We start from the raw sequence: 14573 nt of genomic DNA, 5'->3' as shown, positions 1-14573 counted from the left end.
TAGAACCTTATACAATATCCTTTCGGTGATTATGCAGTTTGGTGACGCCCTAGAACCTACCACAGTAGTATATATGTTATTACTTACTTGCAATCCAATTCACATTTATTACCATATGTTTTACCATCACTACCACAGACTGGTTGATATATTTTCTGACAGGGACATGGACAGTCTCCTTCAGAGGCCAGGTCAACTCCCCTAAGATTGAATTTCAATATTTTGAATTTCTAAAACTATCAACAATCTATGATCAATCATATCAAGCCCTTAAGGTAATACCCTGTATATTTCGGCACTAATTTCTATTGGCTACTGAACTCGATCATAGCGAATACTAAGTCTCGCACTTTCCAACTAAAATATCTACCTGTAGAAATCGAGTTGCAAAGTTCAGGGTTCGTTCAATGTCAAGGTTTCCGTTGAGGTCGTCCTATAATCGATGGTTATTATAATTGATAACAAAATATAAACCAAGTTGCCATCCCAAACTACGCCAGATTCAAATTACAGTGGTAAGTAATAAGACACTTACTTGCAGTCTAGTGTACACTTATTGTCATAAGTTTTACCATCAGCGCCACAAACTGGTTGATATATTCTGGGACAAGCACATGGGCAAGCTCCTTCAGATATCTGTCTCACTCCGCTGTAAATAAATTTCAATAATTTATATTTCTAGAAAGGGTTTTCTATTAAAACAAGAAACACTGACCACCTGAGTAGTGAAGATGGAATAGAATCGGTTTTAACGCCTTGTCAACACAATACGTCGGCCTTTTTGAAACTTGAGACAAACAAATAGTATTTCCTATGTGTGCATCGAACAGCAGAGTTTCCGCCCACTCTTCTTTGAATACCAATAACCACGAGTTCCTTTTACATGTCTGACAATGTACATACTTATAGGAATCGTAACCAGGGCATTTTAGTAGAAAGTCGTGTGCCCCATCTCTCACCCACTATAGTAATTACACCAATAAGTAACTTACTTGCATTCTAGTTCACAGGTATTGTCATAAGTGTTACCATCACTTCCACAAACTGGTTGATATATTTTAGGACAAGGACATGGACAAACTCCTTCTGACTCTAGGGCAACTCCCCTTGGAAAAAAACAAACAGTATCGGGTTAAACTAAACATGAACGTAATAGACCTAGGCATAATGCTTAGCCACGGCTATATGTTATTTTTCAAAGGCATTTTCCTTGTTACTGGCACCTGTGATATCGTCATGCCACAAACTCGTAATTATCCTAATTACTGCACGAAAAGAAATGAAAAGGGGTTTAACCTCTTACTGTTCTGCTCCGACTTGGATATTGTAGATGACCAGACGCCATGCAGTGCGCTATGTCGTATTCTTATATCGAATCCCAACTGCCAAGGATTATGTTACGTGCACGCCAATGTAAACACGGGACATAGATCCGACATAGGCTCTGAATCCTGTACATCGGACAAGGGGGAACCGCGTCAGAATATCCCGATGAGCCTTCTCGGCCAACACCGGAATTGACATAAGACCTCCAGGTTAGCGAGTCTTATTCAACGCAACATTAGGACACAGTCAGTATTCCTCTGTAAACCATGGTATATGAATGTGTGCTCGGGGATTATGCTGATGGAAAGGTTAACACAGAAAGTAGAAGAGGTTATTTCCTGTTTAGATTGAAGACTGGATAATCGTCGCGGCGTGATAGTATGATGAAATGTTGTGTATGTTAAATACCGATCATGTATTAAAGGACATGGAAAGCTACACGAAGTTATTGGTCACATCTGTATTTATAAGCTATTTCATTTGTATAGTACTGTATTAATTCTCCAGCATCCATGTTAATAACTTACGAGGTTGAAATAAAATGTGAGCGACAGACCTATGCTCCTAAATATGTAGTACAGATTTGCCAGCAAATTTCAATATTTAAGTTTTGTGAAGGACTTATTTAATTCGATTGAACATCTTACTTGTATATTTCACTGAACAACTTACTTGCATTCTAGAGTACATTTATTATCATATGTTTTACCATCAGCACCACAGACTGGTTCATATATAGACTGACAGATGCAAGGACACGCCCCTTCAGACACTTGAGTTACACCACTAAAAATATGATGATACATAATCTAGTTCAAATTTATTTCCATAAGTTTTTTTTTCAGAACTACCACAGACTGGTTGATATATTTTGGGACAACCACATGGACAAGCTACTTCAACATCCAGAGAACGCCCATACAAAACGTTAGTGGATCACCCAAGTCGATCCCAGAACATACCGCAGTACCCAATCTGGTAGGCCAGAACAGCTTGCTGACGTCCGAGACCGTACCAAAGAATCCAATCTGATAGGTCAAGACAGTTTGCTGACATCCTAGAACATAGATCAGTACCCAACCTGGTAGGTCAGGACCGTACCACAGAATCCAATCTGGCAGGTCAGGACACTTTGCTGACATCGTAGAACGTACCAAAAAATCCAATCTAGTAGGTCAGGACCGTTTTCTGACAAGAGAGGACCCTCCACAGGACCCAATGGATTGTATCACAACAATTTGCTCATATCATAGAACATATCACAAGACCCATTCTAGTGGCTCAAGACAATTTATTGGACCAAGACAGTTGGCTGATATCCTAAAACCTTACACAATACCCTTTTCGGTGATTATGCATATAAGTATATATGTTAATACTTACTTGCAATCCAATTCACATTTATTACCATGAACGTGACAGATCTAGGCCTAATGCTTAGCCACCGCTATATGTTATTTTTCAAAGGCATTTTTCCTGTTATTGGCACCTGTGATATCGTTATGCCGCAAACTCGTAATTATCCTAATTACTGCACGAAAAGAAATGAAAAGGGGTTTAACGTCCTACTATTCTGCTCCGACTGGGATATTGTAGATGGTCAGACGCCATACATTGCGCTATGGCATACTCCTATATCGAATTCCAACTGCCAAGGGTTCTGTTACGTGCACGTCCATGTGAACACCGGACCTAGATTTGTGGTCCCATCCGAAGGACTATACGTTGTCCCTGGCCAGGCCATGAATTCTGTACCTCTGACACGGGTAAACCGCGCCAAATAAGCCTTCTCGGCCAACACTGGAATTGACACAAGACCTCCAGGTTAGGGAGCCAACGTCTTATTCAGTGGATCAGAACATATCACAGTACCCATTTTAGTGACTCAAGACAGTTTACTAACAACCTAGAACTTACCATGGAAGATAATTTATTAGACCAAGACAGTTGGCTGATATCCTAGAACCTTACACCTTCGGTGATTATGCAGTTTGGTGACGCCCTAGAACCTACCACAGTAGTATATATGTTATTACTTACTTGCAATCCAATTCACATTTATTACCATATGTTTTACCATCACTACCACAGACTGGTTCATATATTTTCTGACAGGGACATGGACAAGCTCCTTCTGAGGCCAGGTCAACTCCCCTAAGATTGAATTTCAATATTTTGAATTTCTAAAACTATCAACAATCTATGAACAATCATATCAAGCCCTTAACGTAATACCGCCCACTCTTCTTCGTATACCAATAACCACGAGTTCTTTTACATGTCTGACAATGTACTTCTTTTTCTTGTAAACAATATTTTATTTCATTTGAAAATGGATTGGGGAACAGCCTAGGCCTATGTTGACACCTCTCCAGAATTTACAAAAATAAGTTTAATTTTTGTACATACAGAACATATATACAACAAGAACATATAAAAATACAAAATATAAAAAATAATTTGAGAATAAGCACTTATACATATATACAGTTCTCCGTTCCGTTACTTTATATACTTAGTAGCAAAAGAAACGTCAGGTTGGTATGTTACTCTGAATAGACGCATTGCACAAATCTTGCCAAATGTTTTTATTGTATATTTGTGACCACATCTCCAACTTTACCTGAGCAATAATGCTCCTTCCCAAACACAGAATTGAACCCAGGAAATGTTATCAAAAAGGCAACCTAATTTCTGAGATGGTAATGTGTTCTCCGTGATTTTCACCGGGACCAGCCCTATAAAATGCACCCCCATACCTGGTTGAATCATTCACACTACAACGTCATCAGGATGCCACGACTCACGACAGCTCAAAGGAACCAGGCGCTTGGAAGACTCGACGCTGGCCACACTGCCCAGGCCGTTGCCAATCACTTCCAGGTCAATGTTCAAACCATCTACAGGCTTCAGCAACACTTTCGGGCCACCAACACCACGGATGATCGCCCCCGAACTGGTAGACCTAGGGTTACCACAAGGCGACAAGACCGCCATGTGGTGCGAGAACACGTGCAGAATCCCTTCACACAGGCATCTGAGACAGCACTCAGACAGTGGGAACACACCGAACAGTACCGATACAGTGCGCCGACGTCTCACCAGAGAGAACATCCATAGCCGTAGACCTTACCGTGGGTGGACCGATCCTCACTCCTCGCCATCGACGTGAACGTCTACAGTTTGCCCAACAACACCAGAACTGGCGAGACAGGCAATGGAGAACTGTTCTGTTAACAGATCAGAGTCGGTATTGCGTATCAACTGCGGATGGCAGGACCAGAATATGGCGTCGACGTGGCCAGCGTTATTCTGACCAATGTGTCATGGAACGAGGCTCATGGGGAGGTCCAAGCATAATGGTTTGGGATGGAATCAGCCTGAACCAGAGAGTGGGTCGAAAGTCACGTGCTCCATCTCTCGATAACCGCAAAGTGTAGTAATTACATCAAAAGGTTACTTACTTGCATTCTAGGTCACAGGTATTGCCATAAGTGTTACCATCACTTCCACAGACTGGTTGATATATTTTAGGACAAGGACATGGACAAACTCCTTCTGACTCTAGGGCAACTCCCCTTGAAAAAAAAACAACCATTGACCGGTTAAACTAACCATGAACGTGACAGATCTAGGCCTAATGCTTAGCCACGGCTATATGTTATTTTTCAAAGGCAATTTCCCTGTTGCTGGCACCTGTGATATCGTTATATCGCAATTACTGCACGAAAAGAAATGAAAAGGGGTTTAACGTCCTACTATTCTGCTCCGACTAGGATATTGTAGATTTCCAGACGTCATACATTGCGCTATGGCTTACTCTTATATCGAATTCCAACTGCCAAGAGTTCTGTTACGCGTACACGCCAATGTGAATACCGGACCTGGATTTGTCATTCTATCCGAAGGACTATACGTTGTCCCTTGTCAGGCCCTGACTTATGTACCTCTGACACGGGGGGTGGGGGCGCGCTAAATAAGCCTTCTCGGCCAACACCGGAATTGACACAAGACCTCCAGGTTAAGGAGCCAACGTCTTATTCAGTGGATCACCGCGGCTCCCCGACATGATATGAACGTCGCATTAGGACACAGTCGGTATTCCTTTAGAAAACCATGGTATATAAATTTGTGCTCGGGGATTATGCTGATGGAAAGGTTAACACAGAAAGTAGAAGAGGTTATTTCCTGTTTAAATTGAAGACTGGATAATCGTCGCGGCGTGATAGTATGATGAAATGTTGTGTATCATGTTTTAAGGACATGGAAAGCTACACGAAGTTATTGGTCACAGCCGTATTCATTAGCTATTTCATTTATATAGTTCTGTATTAATTCTCCAGCATCCATGTTAATGACTTACTAGGGTGTAAAAAGAAAGTGTCCGGCAGATCTATGCACCAAAATGTGTACTACATATTGGCTAGCAAATTTCAATATTAAAGTTTAATATATGTTATTACTTACGTGCAGTCCAATTCACATTTATTACCATATGTTTTACCATCACTACCACAGACTGGTTCATATATTTTCTGACAGGGACAGGGACAAGCTCCTTCTGAGGCCTGGTCAACTCCCCTGAGATTAAATTTCAATATTTTGAATTTCTAAAACTATCAACAATCTTATTTTGAATTTCTAAAACTATCAACAATCTATGAATTGATTGTTTTTAATATTTTATAGAAATCGAAATGTTGGTAACTGTAAATTGAAGTACCTAAAACATTTGTATTTTGATTTCAAGAAACACACATTCCCTTCCTTTTGTAACTGTCGCTAATCTGTCTGTTCAGGGATGGCGACTACATTAAAGCTGGCCCGGGGCTAAAATTGGAGTTATAAGGGTAGCTTGAGTTGGGGTGACATCTTGGGTCTGGCATCTTGATCTCGATTTCACTCCGTACATCTTATCGAGCCCTTCACGTAATACCCTGCATATGTTGGCACTAATTTTGATTGATCGCGAACACCAAGTCTCACGCTTTCCAGCTAAATTGTATATCTGTGAAAATCGAGTTGCAAAGTTCAAGGTTCGTTCAATGTCAAGGTTTCAGTGGAGGTCGCCATTTTTGATTTGAGTTTGTTTGTGTCACAACCTCTGATTGGACGCTATCATTAACATGTCTGTCTCACTCCGCTGAGATTTCAATAATTTATATTTCTAGAAAGGGTTTTCTATGAAAACAAGAAATGAACATTGGTCACCTGAGTAGTGAAGATGGAATAGAATCGGGTTTAACGCCTTTTCAACACAATACGTCGGCCATTTTGAGACTAACATTATATAGTATTATTTATATTCTTTGATTAATGTTGAATTCGTGAGAGAGTAGTTGCGTTTCCCCCTATACTTCTACTAATTTTAATTGCTACGGGTTTTTTTTATGTGCATGGCAAAGTGTACAAGCCAAACTTTCCTTATCAGTCCCGAAGGCGCAACCCCGGACAAACGAGAATCGGACTTAAATATCCTGAAAATTTTATTACGATCTAAGCTAGGAATCGAACTATGGACATTCTGGTCCCACCCCCTCCCGCAATAAACCACTTACCTGCATTCTAGTTCACAGGTATTGTCATAAGTGTTACCATCACTTCCACAAACTGGTTCATATATTCTAGGACAAGGACATGGGCAAACGCCTTCTAATTCTTGGGCAACTCCCCTTAAAAGAAAAAAGACAAACATTGAGCTGTTAAATTCAAATGATGCTACATCTCTTACAGTGGTACGACAGGTAGCTACCTATCTTAATTTGTTCACGGATTTACATTAATGTTTGGTATTAAAATGTATGTCTTATTTGCTCCTACTGTACCTTTGAATTAATATTTTAAACGCAGATGTAAGGGTTCAGCCATTAACAGGGGTCTCAATACATTTTGATAGTTTTAAGTGAACATTCGAGAGAATTTTACTAGTTTTGCCAGAAAGTGAGATAGGTCGGGCATATTTTTAGATGCAGATGGAAAATTTGACATTTACAAGACTTCCATGGAAAACGAGCACTTTTTAAGTTATTTAATTGTGATTTACGCAAATCATTTTGAACGGTTAATATTTTATGGCTGTCAGCGAACAGAAGATTATTTTTAAATGGGCTAACAATGACAGCAGATTGCAAGTATGCGAGTCAATGTTATTTTGAACTCCAGTCAGTCAGTACAAATAACGGCTTCTAACATGTTGTAAGTCGTAAAATCGTAATTACCGTTAATACGACACGAAATGAAACACAACATTACTACATGGTTGGTTCCATCATATTGAAATTGATGCTGGGGCATGATGTTAGCGGAGTGCTTAACACATAATGTAGGAAAGTTAATATCCTGTTAAGATTTAAAGTTGCAATTTCATATTTTTAAGTTATATTTTTAAAATTTATTAAAATAAAGCCTTAAAATAGATGGTATCTATAAACGGTCCTACCTTGTTAAAGAATAACCCTATTAATCCTATAATTCACTATTGCCAGTTGAGAAATTGGCAAAAATATCATTATCATCTTCAAATTCCAACGTTTGAAGATAACTACTCCATGGTGGAGAATAGGAAACAAGGGAGGTAATTGGGGGTAATTGTGTTATCATTTCCGGTGTAAATGAGTTTTAAGTGTGAGAATGACACCTATGATCGTATAATAGTGAGTTGACAACCTATTGAGCAAAAGACATAGAAATAATTATGTTTTGACTTTCTTAGAAAATATGAAATTGTAACCTTAAGATCGGATAACCGTGGAGTGATGAACCCTCTTGATTGCTTTAGGCTTTGCATGAAATATGTTAGATACCAATCATGTATTTAAGGAAATGGAAAGCTATAAGCATTTATTGGTCAGAACCTTATTTATAAGATATTTCACGTGGGAGTCTTGTATGAATCTATGTTAATAACATAGATTCATATTGAAGACTTACGAGGAGGGTGTAGAATAAAAGGGCCGTTGTTGTAATTTATTTTATTTGTTTAGACACTCGACAGCCATATTCACCATGTATGTAAGATTGACCAGCAGATTGTGACAAATTTAAAATTGACCTGATAAAGAAACGATCAGTTTTTAATTCTAATATAAAACTACTTACACACAGTCTAGTTCACATTTATTATCATAAGTTTTACCATCGCTTCCACAGACTGGTTGATATATTGTCTGACAGGCACAAGTTGGACATTCTCCAGCTGATTTCTGAGAAACTCCCCTGAAATTTAAACAACCCCTATATTTTTCTAATGCTGATGTCACACAGTCCCGAAATTAACACCAAATGGCCATACGAATATGAAATGTTGAATTTCGCGCGAAGATTGCCCCGAACCTGGTCCAAAACCAATTAACAGCCTAAGCAAGTGCTATTGTTATAGAAAGTCACATGATGACACCCGAACCACACACGAATGTAATACGAAGATGTGAATTTTGTACACACGAAGGTCACAGGATGGCTCTGTAGAGTTGCTCATGACTGACTCTGGAAGCTGCTTTATCGGGAGTCACAACCTCTCGAAAATGACACACGATCGTAAAAACATCGTACCATTCGTGAGGGCATCTTGGGCCATCGTATGACCGTCTGTGAAGTTTTTCAAGCTCCGACAGCAACTTCGTGAGCGCTGACAAAATCATTGGCATGCCAAAAAATCTTCGATGGACCATGCGAAGGTTCATTTTCGTGTTGAATTCGTGTGTTCATTTTGACCTTCTTAAGGCCAACGTAAGGGCATTGCGAGGGCTTCGGGTCTTCATGTTGTCTTCCTAAGACAATCGCGTAGATTTTTTTTACATCTTATTGTGTTCGTATGGAGAACAAGCGGTTGTCATCTCGTGAACCCAATGCTACACGCCAAATTTGAATTTAATCTGTTCAAAAACTGTAGCCTCCATCCCATTCAGAGTGTCTTCGTTTATTGGGGGGGGGGGGGGCGGTAACTCAGGAACGGAAGGTTAAGGTAAGCTGGATATCCGATACGGATCGTATCAAAATGTGCTATCACCTTGGGGTATCCCAAAAAATTCTTAGAATGCTATTACTATGAGAATCCTAATATCCCATGACATGACAGTCATACTGGACATGAAGTTATAGTGGTTCAATACAAACAATTTTAAAAATTTCTCACGAGCAGTTCATTTCACACTGATTATCATATGTTTTACCATCGCTACCACAGACGGGTTGATATATTCTCTGACAGGCACATACTTTAGGACATTCACCTTCTGATTTTAAATCAACTCCGCTGAAACACATTTTACATAATAGTTAATATACAGTTAACTATCGTTATCTCGAACATCCTTTGAAGCTTGCTATATGTTCATGATACGAATAACTCGAGAAACATCGATCAAATAAATAATAAGTTATAGATTATCAGTTCATGTATAATGAGGTAATGTTGGGTTTACACTATCAAAAATCGGGAAACCAATCTGCATAGACCGACATGACGCCTGAATAGCCTATTCTTAAGCCGTTATTGAGTAGTTTTTGTAACGAGGGAATGACGTTCTTGGTCAACACGAATTTCATAGAGTTCAACATATACATTAGCTTAATATCAGATTGAACCAACCAAATATCAGAATCAACTTACACACAGGTCATTTCACATTTATTACCATAAGTTTTACCATCAGCACCACAGACTGGTTGATATATTTTCTGACAGGCACATGGACAAGCTCCTTCTGAAGCCTGGTCAACTCCCCTGAGATTAAATTTCAATATTTTGAGTTTCTAAAACTATCAACAATCCTATTTTGAATTACTAAAACTATCAATAATCTATGAATTGATTTGTTTTTAATATTTTATAGAAATCGAAATGTTGGTAACTGTAAATTGAAGTACCTGAAACATTTGTATTTTGATTCCAAGAAACACACATTCCCTTCCTTTTGTGAGTGTCGGTAATCTGTCTGTTCAGGGATGGCGACTACATTAAAGCTGCCCACGGGTTAAAATTTGAGGTATAAGGGTAGCTCGAGTCGCGGGTGAAATGGGTCTGGCATCTTGATCTCGCTTTAACCCCGTACATGTTATCAAGCCCTTCACGTAATACCCTGCATATGTCGGCAATAATTTTGATTGATCGCGAATACCAAATCTCGCGCTTTCCAGCTAAAATGTCTATCTGTAAAAATCGAGTTGCAAAGTTCAAGGTTCGTTCAATGTCAAAGTTTCAGTGGAGGCCGCCATGTTTGATTTGAGTGTGTTTGTGTCACAACCTCTGACTGGACGCTGTCATTAACATGTTTGCATTAAAGGGGGATGGCGTAGCTATAAGTTCGGGAATTGCAGACCAGTCTAGCAACATCTAGGTGTTGTAAAACTCGAGGTCGTTGCTTCAGGAACATGTCGGTCTGGTGGCGTTGAATTACCAGTTCCGTGTTTTAGTTATATTGCATTCGGTTCTAGGCATTCCCCGTATTCTATTACATTTTAATCGATGGATATTATAATCGATAACACAATATAAATCAAGCTGCCATCCCAAACCACGCCATATTCCATATTTGAACTCCAGTCAGTCAGTACCAATAACGGCTTCTAACATGTTGTATGTCGTAAAATCGTAATTACCGTTAATACAACACGAAATGAACACAACATTACGACATGGTTGGTTCCATCATATTTAAATTGATGCTGGGGCATGTTGTTAGTGGAGTGCTTAACACATAATGTAGGAAAGGTTATTTCCTGTTAAGATTTAAGATCGGATAACCGTGGAGCGATGAACCCTCTTGATTGCTTTAGGCTTTGCATGAAAATGTTAGATACCAATCATGTATTTAAGGAAATCGAAAGCTATAAGCATTTATTGGTCATTACCTTATTTATAAGATATTTCACGTGGGAGTCTTGTATGAATCTATTTTAATAACATAGATTCGTTTTGAAGAATTACGAGGGTGTAGAATAAAAGGGCCGTTGTTGTAATTTATTTTATTTGTTTCGACACTCGACAGCCATATTCACCATGTATGTAAGATTGTCCAGCAGTTTGTGACAATTTTCTGACAAAACATTAGATCGAATATTCTTGAGTATCGCTTGGCCATTGGCTTGACCAGCCACCGCCTCGGTTTTATTTCTAAATACAAAATTACAAAGAATTACTTACACGCAGTCCATTTCACATTTATTACTGTAAGTTTGACCATCTGTTCCACAAACAGGTTGATAATTGTTTTGACATGGACAAACTTGACTACATTCACCTTCTGATTTTAAATCAACTCCACTGAAAATTAATAATTAATATACAATAAACTATCGTTATCTCGAACTTTCTTTGAGTAATGCGAATAACTCTAGAAACATGAATCAGATTCATTTTAAGCCATAGATTATCAGTTCATACGGTAAAAAATAGCTGAAACGTATTAGAAATTTCGAATGACTCTAATCAACAGTGTCGAAATTCCTTTTTGTTTTTTCTTGGCGAAAACGTCAACAAAAAGTATCATGTAAAAGAGAAAAACATTGGGAAAGGGAAAAGAAGATAGTTTATTGTGGGAGTGGGGACGGGCTGGATCCATTTGTTCTGAGTAGCATACTAATCGACTTATTGCCCGTTTTGAATGCTTTCGTTAAGGGGAAATGGTTTTTATATATAGGTTAAAATAAGACTTAAGTCAATCAAATATGAGAATCAACTTACGCACAGGTCAATTCACATTTATTACCACACGTTTTACCATCAGCACCACAAACTGGTTGATATATTTTCTGACAGGGACATGGACAAGCTCCTTCTGAGGTCAGGTCAACTCCCCTGACAAATTGCAGTATACTTCTAAAATATGTGGTTCTTTCGTTTTGGAAAGAGCAAATTTAAAATTGACCTGATAAAGAAACGATCAGTTTTTAATTCTAATATAAAACTACTTACACACAGTCTAGTTCACATTTATTATCATAAGTTTTACCATCGCTTCCACAGACTGGTTGATATATTGTCTGACAGGCACAAGTTGGACATTCTCCAGCTGATTTCTGAGAAACTCCCCTGAAATCGAAACAACCCCTATATTTTTCTAATGCTGATGTCACACAGTCCCGAAATTAACACCAAATGGCCATACGAATATGAAATGTTGAATTTCACGCGAAGATTGCCCCGAACCTGGTCCAAAACCAATTAACAGCCTAAGCAAGTGCTATTGTTATAGAAAGTCACATGATGACACCCGAACCACACACGAATGTAATACGAAGATGTGAATTTTGTACACACGAAGGTCACAGGATGGCTCTGTAGAGTTGCTCATGACTGACTCTGGAAGCTGCTTTATCGGGAGTTACAACCTCTCGAAAATGACACACGATGGTAAAAACATCGTACCATTCGTGAGGGCTACGACAGCAACTTCGTGAGCGCTGACAAAACCATTGGCATGCCAAAAAATCTTCGATGGACCATGCGAAGGTTCATTTTCTCGTGTTGAATTCGTGTGTTCATTTTGACCTTCTTAAGGCCAACGTAAGGGCATTGCGAGGGCTTCGGGTGTTCATGTTGTCTTCCTAAGACAATCGCGTAGATTTTTTTTACATCGTATTGTGTTCGTATGGAGAACAAGCGGTTGTCATCTTGTGAACCCAATGCTACACGCCAAATTTGAATCTAATCTGTTCAAAAACTGTAGCCTCCATCCCATTCAGAGGGTCTTCGTTTATTGGGGGGGGGGGGGGCGGTAACTCAGGAACGGAAGGTTAAGGTAAGCTGGATATCCGATACGGATCGTATCAAAATGTGCTATCACATTGGGGTATCCCAAAAAATTCTTAGAATGCTATTACTATGAGAATCCTAATATCCCATGACATGACAGTCATACTGGACATGAAGTTATAGTGGTTCAATACAAACAATTTTAAAAATTTCTCACGAGCAGTTCATTTCACACTGATTATCATATGTTTTACCATCGCTACCACAGACGGGTTGATATATTCTCTGACAGGCACATACTTTAGGACATTCACCTTCTGATTTTAAATCAACTCCGCTGAAACACATTTTACATAATAGTTAATATACAGTTAACTATCGTTATCTCGAACTTCCTTTGAAGCTTGCTATATGTTCATGATACGAATAACTCGAGAAACATCGATCAAATAAATAATAAGTTATAGATTATTAGTTCATGTATAATGAGGTAATGTTGGGTTTACACTATCAAAAATCGGGAAACCAATCTGCATAGACCGACATGACGCCTGAATAGCCTATTCTTAAGCCGTTATTGGGTAGTTTTTGTAACGAGGGAATGACGTTCTTGGTCAACACGAATTTCATAGAGTTCAACATATACATTAGCTTAATATCAGATTGAACCAACCAAATATCAGAATCAACTTACACACAGGTCATTTCACATTTATTACCATAAGTTTTACCATCAGCACCACAGACTGGTTGATATATTTTCTGACAGGCACATGGACAAACTCCTTCTGAAGCCTGGTCAACTCCCCTGAGATTAAATTTCAATATTTTGAGTTTCTAAAACTATCAACAATCCTATTTTGAATTACTAAAACTATCAATAATCTATGAATTGATTTGTTTTTAATATTTTATAGAAATCGAAATGTTGGTAACTGTAAATTGAAGTACCTGAAACATTTGTATTTTGATTCCAAGAAACACACATTCCCTTCCTTTTGTGAGTGTCGGTAATCTGCCTGTTCAGGGATGGCGACTACATTAAAGCTGCCCACGGGCTAAAATTTGAGGTATAAGGGTAGCTCGAGTCGCGGGTGACATGGGTCTGGCATCTTGATCTCGCTTTAACCCCGTGCATGTTATCAAGCCCTTCACGTAATACCCTGCATATGTCGGCAATAATTTTGATTGATCGCGAATACCAAATCTCGCGCTTTCCAGCTAAAATGTTGTTAGTGGAGTGCTTAACACATAATGTAGGAAAGGTTATTTCCTGTTAAGATTTAAGATCGGATAACCGTGGAGCGATGAACCCTCTTGATTGCTTTAGGCTTTGCATGAAAATGTTAGATACCAATCATGTATTTAAGGAAATGGAAAGCTATAAGCATTTATTGGTCAGAACCTTATTTATAAGATATTTCACGTGGGAGTCTTGTATGAATCTATTTTAATAACATAGATTCGTTTTGAAGAATTACGAGGGTGTAGAATAAAAGGGCCGTTGTTGTAATTTATTTTATTGTTTCGACACTCGACAGCCATATTCACC

At 38.8% G+C, this 14573-nt stretch overlaps 2 protein-coding genes across 2 annotated transcripts; both read right to left on the bottom strand.

Annotated features, from left to right (window-relative positions):
* Nucleotides 1-531: 531 nt before the first annotated feature.
* LOC126810338 (serine protease inhibitor dipetalogastin-like) lies at nt 532-4924 on the bottom strand. The gene is made up of 5 exons (XM_056099063.1): nt 4791-4924; nt 3367-3480; nt 1999-2112; nt 993-1106; nt 532-649 (listed from the first exon to the last, which is right to left on the bottom strand). The coding sequence occupies exons 1-5, from the start codon at nt 4922-4924 to the stop codon at nt 532-534; spliced, it is 594 nt and encodes a 197-aa protein (XP_055955038.1).
* Nucleotides 4925-12006: 7082 nt separating this feature from the next.
* Nucleotides 12007-13369, bottom strand: LOC130010892 (serine protease inhibitor dipetalogastin-like). The gene is given in 2 exon segments (XM_056099062.1): nt 12007-12072; nt 13220-13369. Coding segments are annotated over 2 exon segments (216 nt in total).
* Nucleotides 13370-14573: the final 1204 nt, after the last annotated feature.

The sequence above is a fragment of the Patella vulgata genome, chromosome 2, assembly GCF_932274485.2.
Source record: "Patella vulgata chromosome 2, xgPatVulg1.2, whole genome shotgun sequence".
Taxonomy (NCBI): Eukaryota; Metazoa; Mollusca; class Gastropoda; family Patellidae; genus Patella; species Patella vulgata.
The sequence above is the reverse complement of the archived record's forward strand: the minus strand, read 5'-3'. Positions and strand labels throughout refer to the sequence as shown.

What these genes read in the sequence shown, in the direction of transcription:
- LOC126810338 (XM_056099063.1), bottom strand. Translation starts at nt 4,924, where the DNA reads ATGGTTGTTTTTTTTTCAAGGGGAGTTGCCCTAGAGTCAGAAGGAGTT. An exon ending in ACCTGTGACCTAGAATGCAA is followed by an intron (nt 3,481 to 4,790) that starts GTAAGTAACCTT and finishes ATTCAATCTTAG; the next exon opens with GGGAGTTGACCTGGCCTCAG. An exon ending in AAATGTGAATTGGATTGCAA is followed by an intron (nt 2,113 to 3,366) that starts GTAAGTAATAAC and finishes TCATATTTTTAG; the next exon opens with TGGTGTAACTCAAGTGTCTG.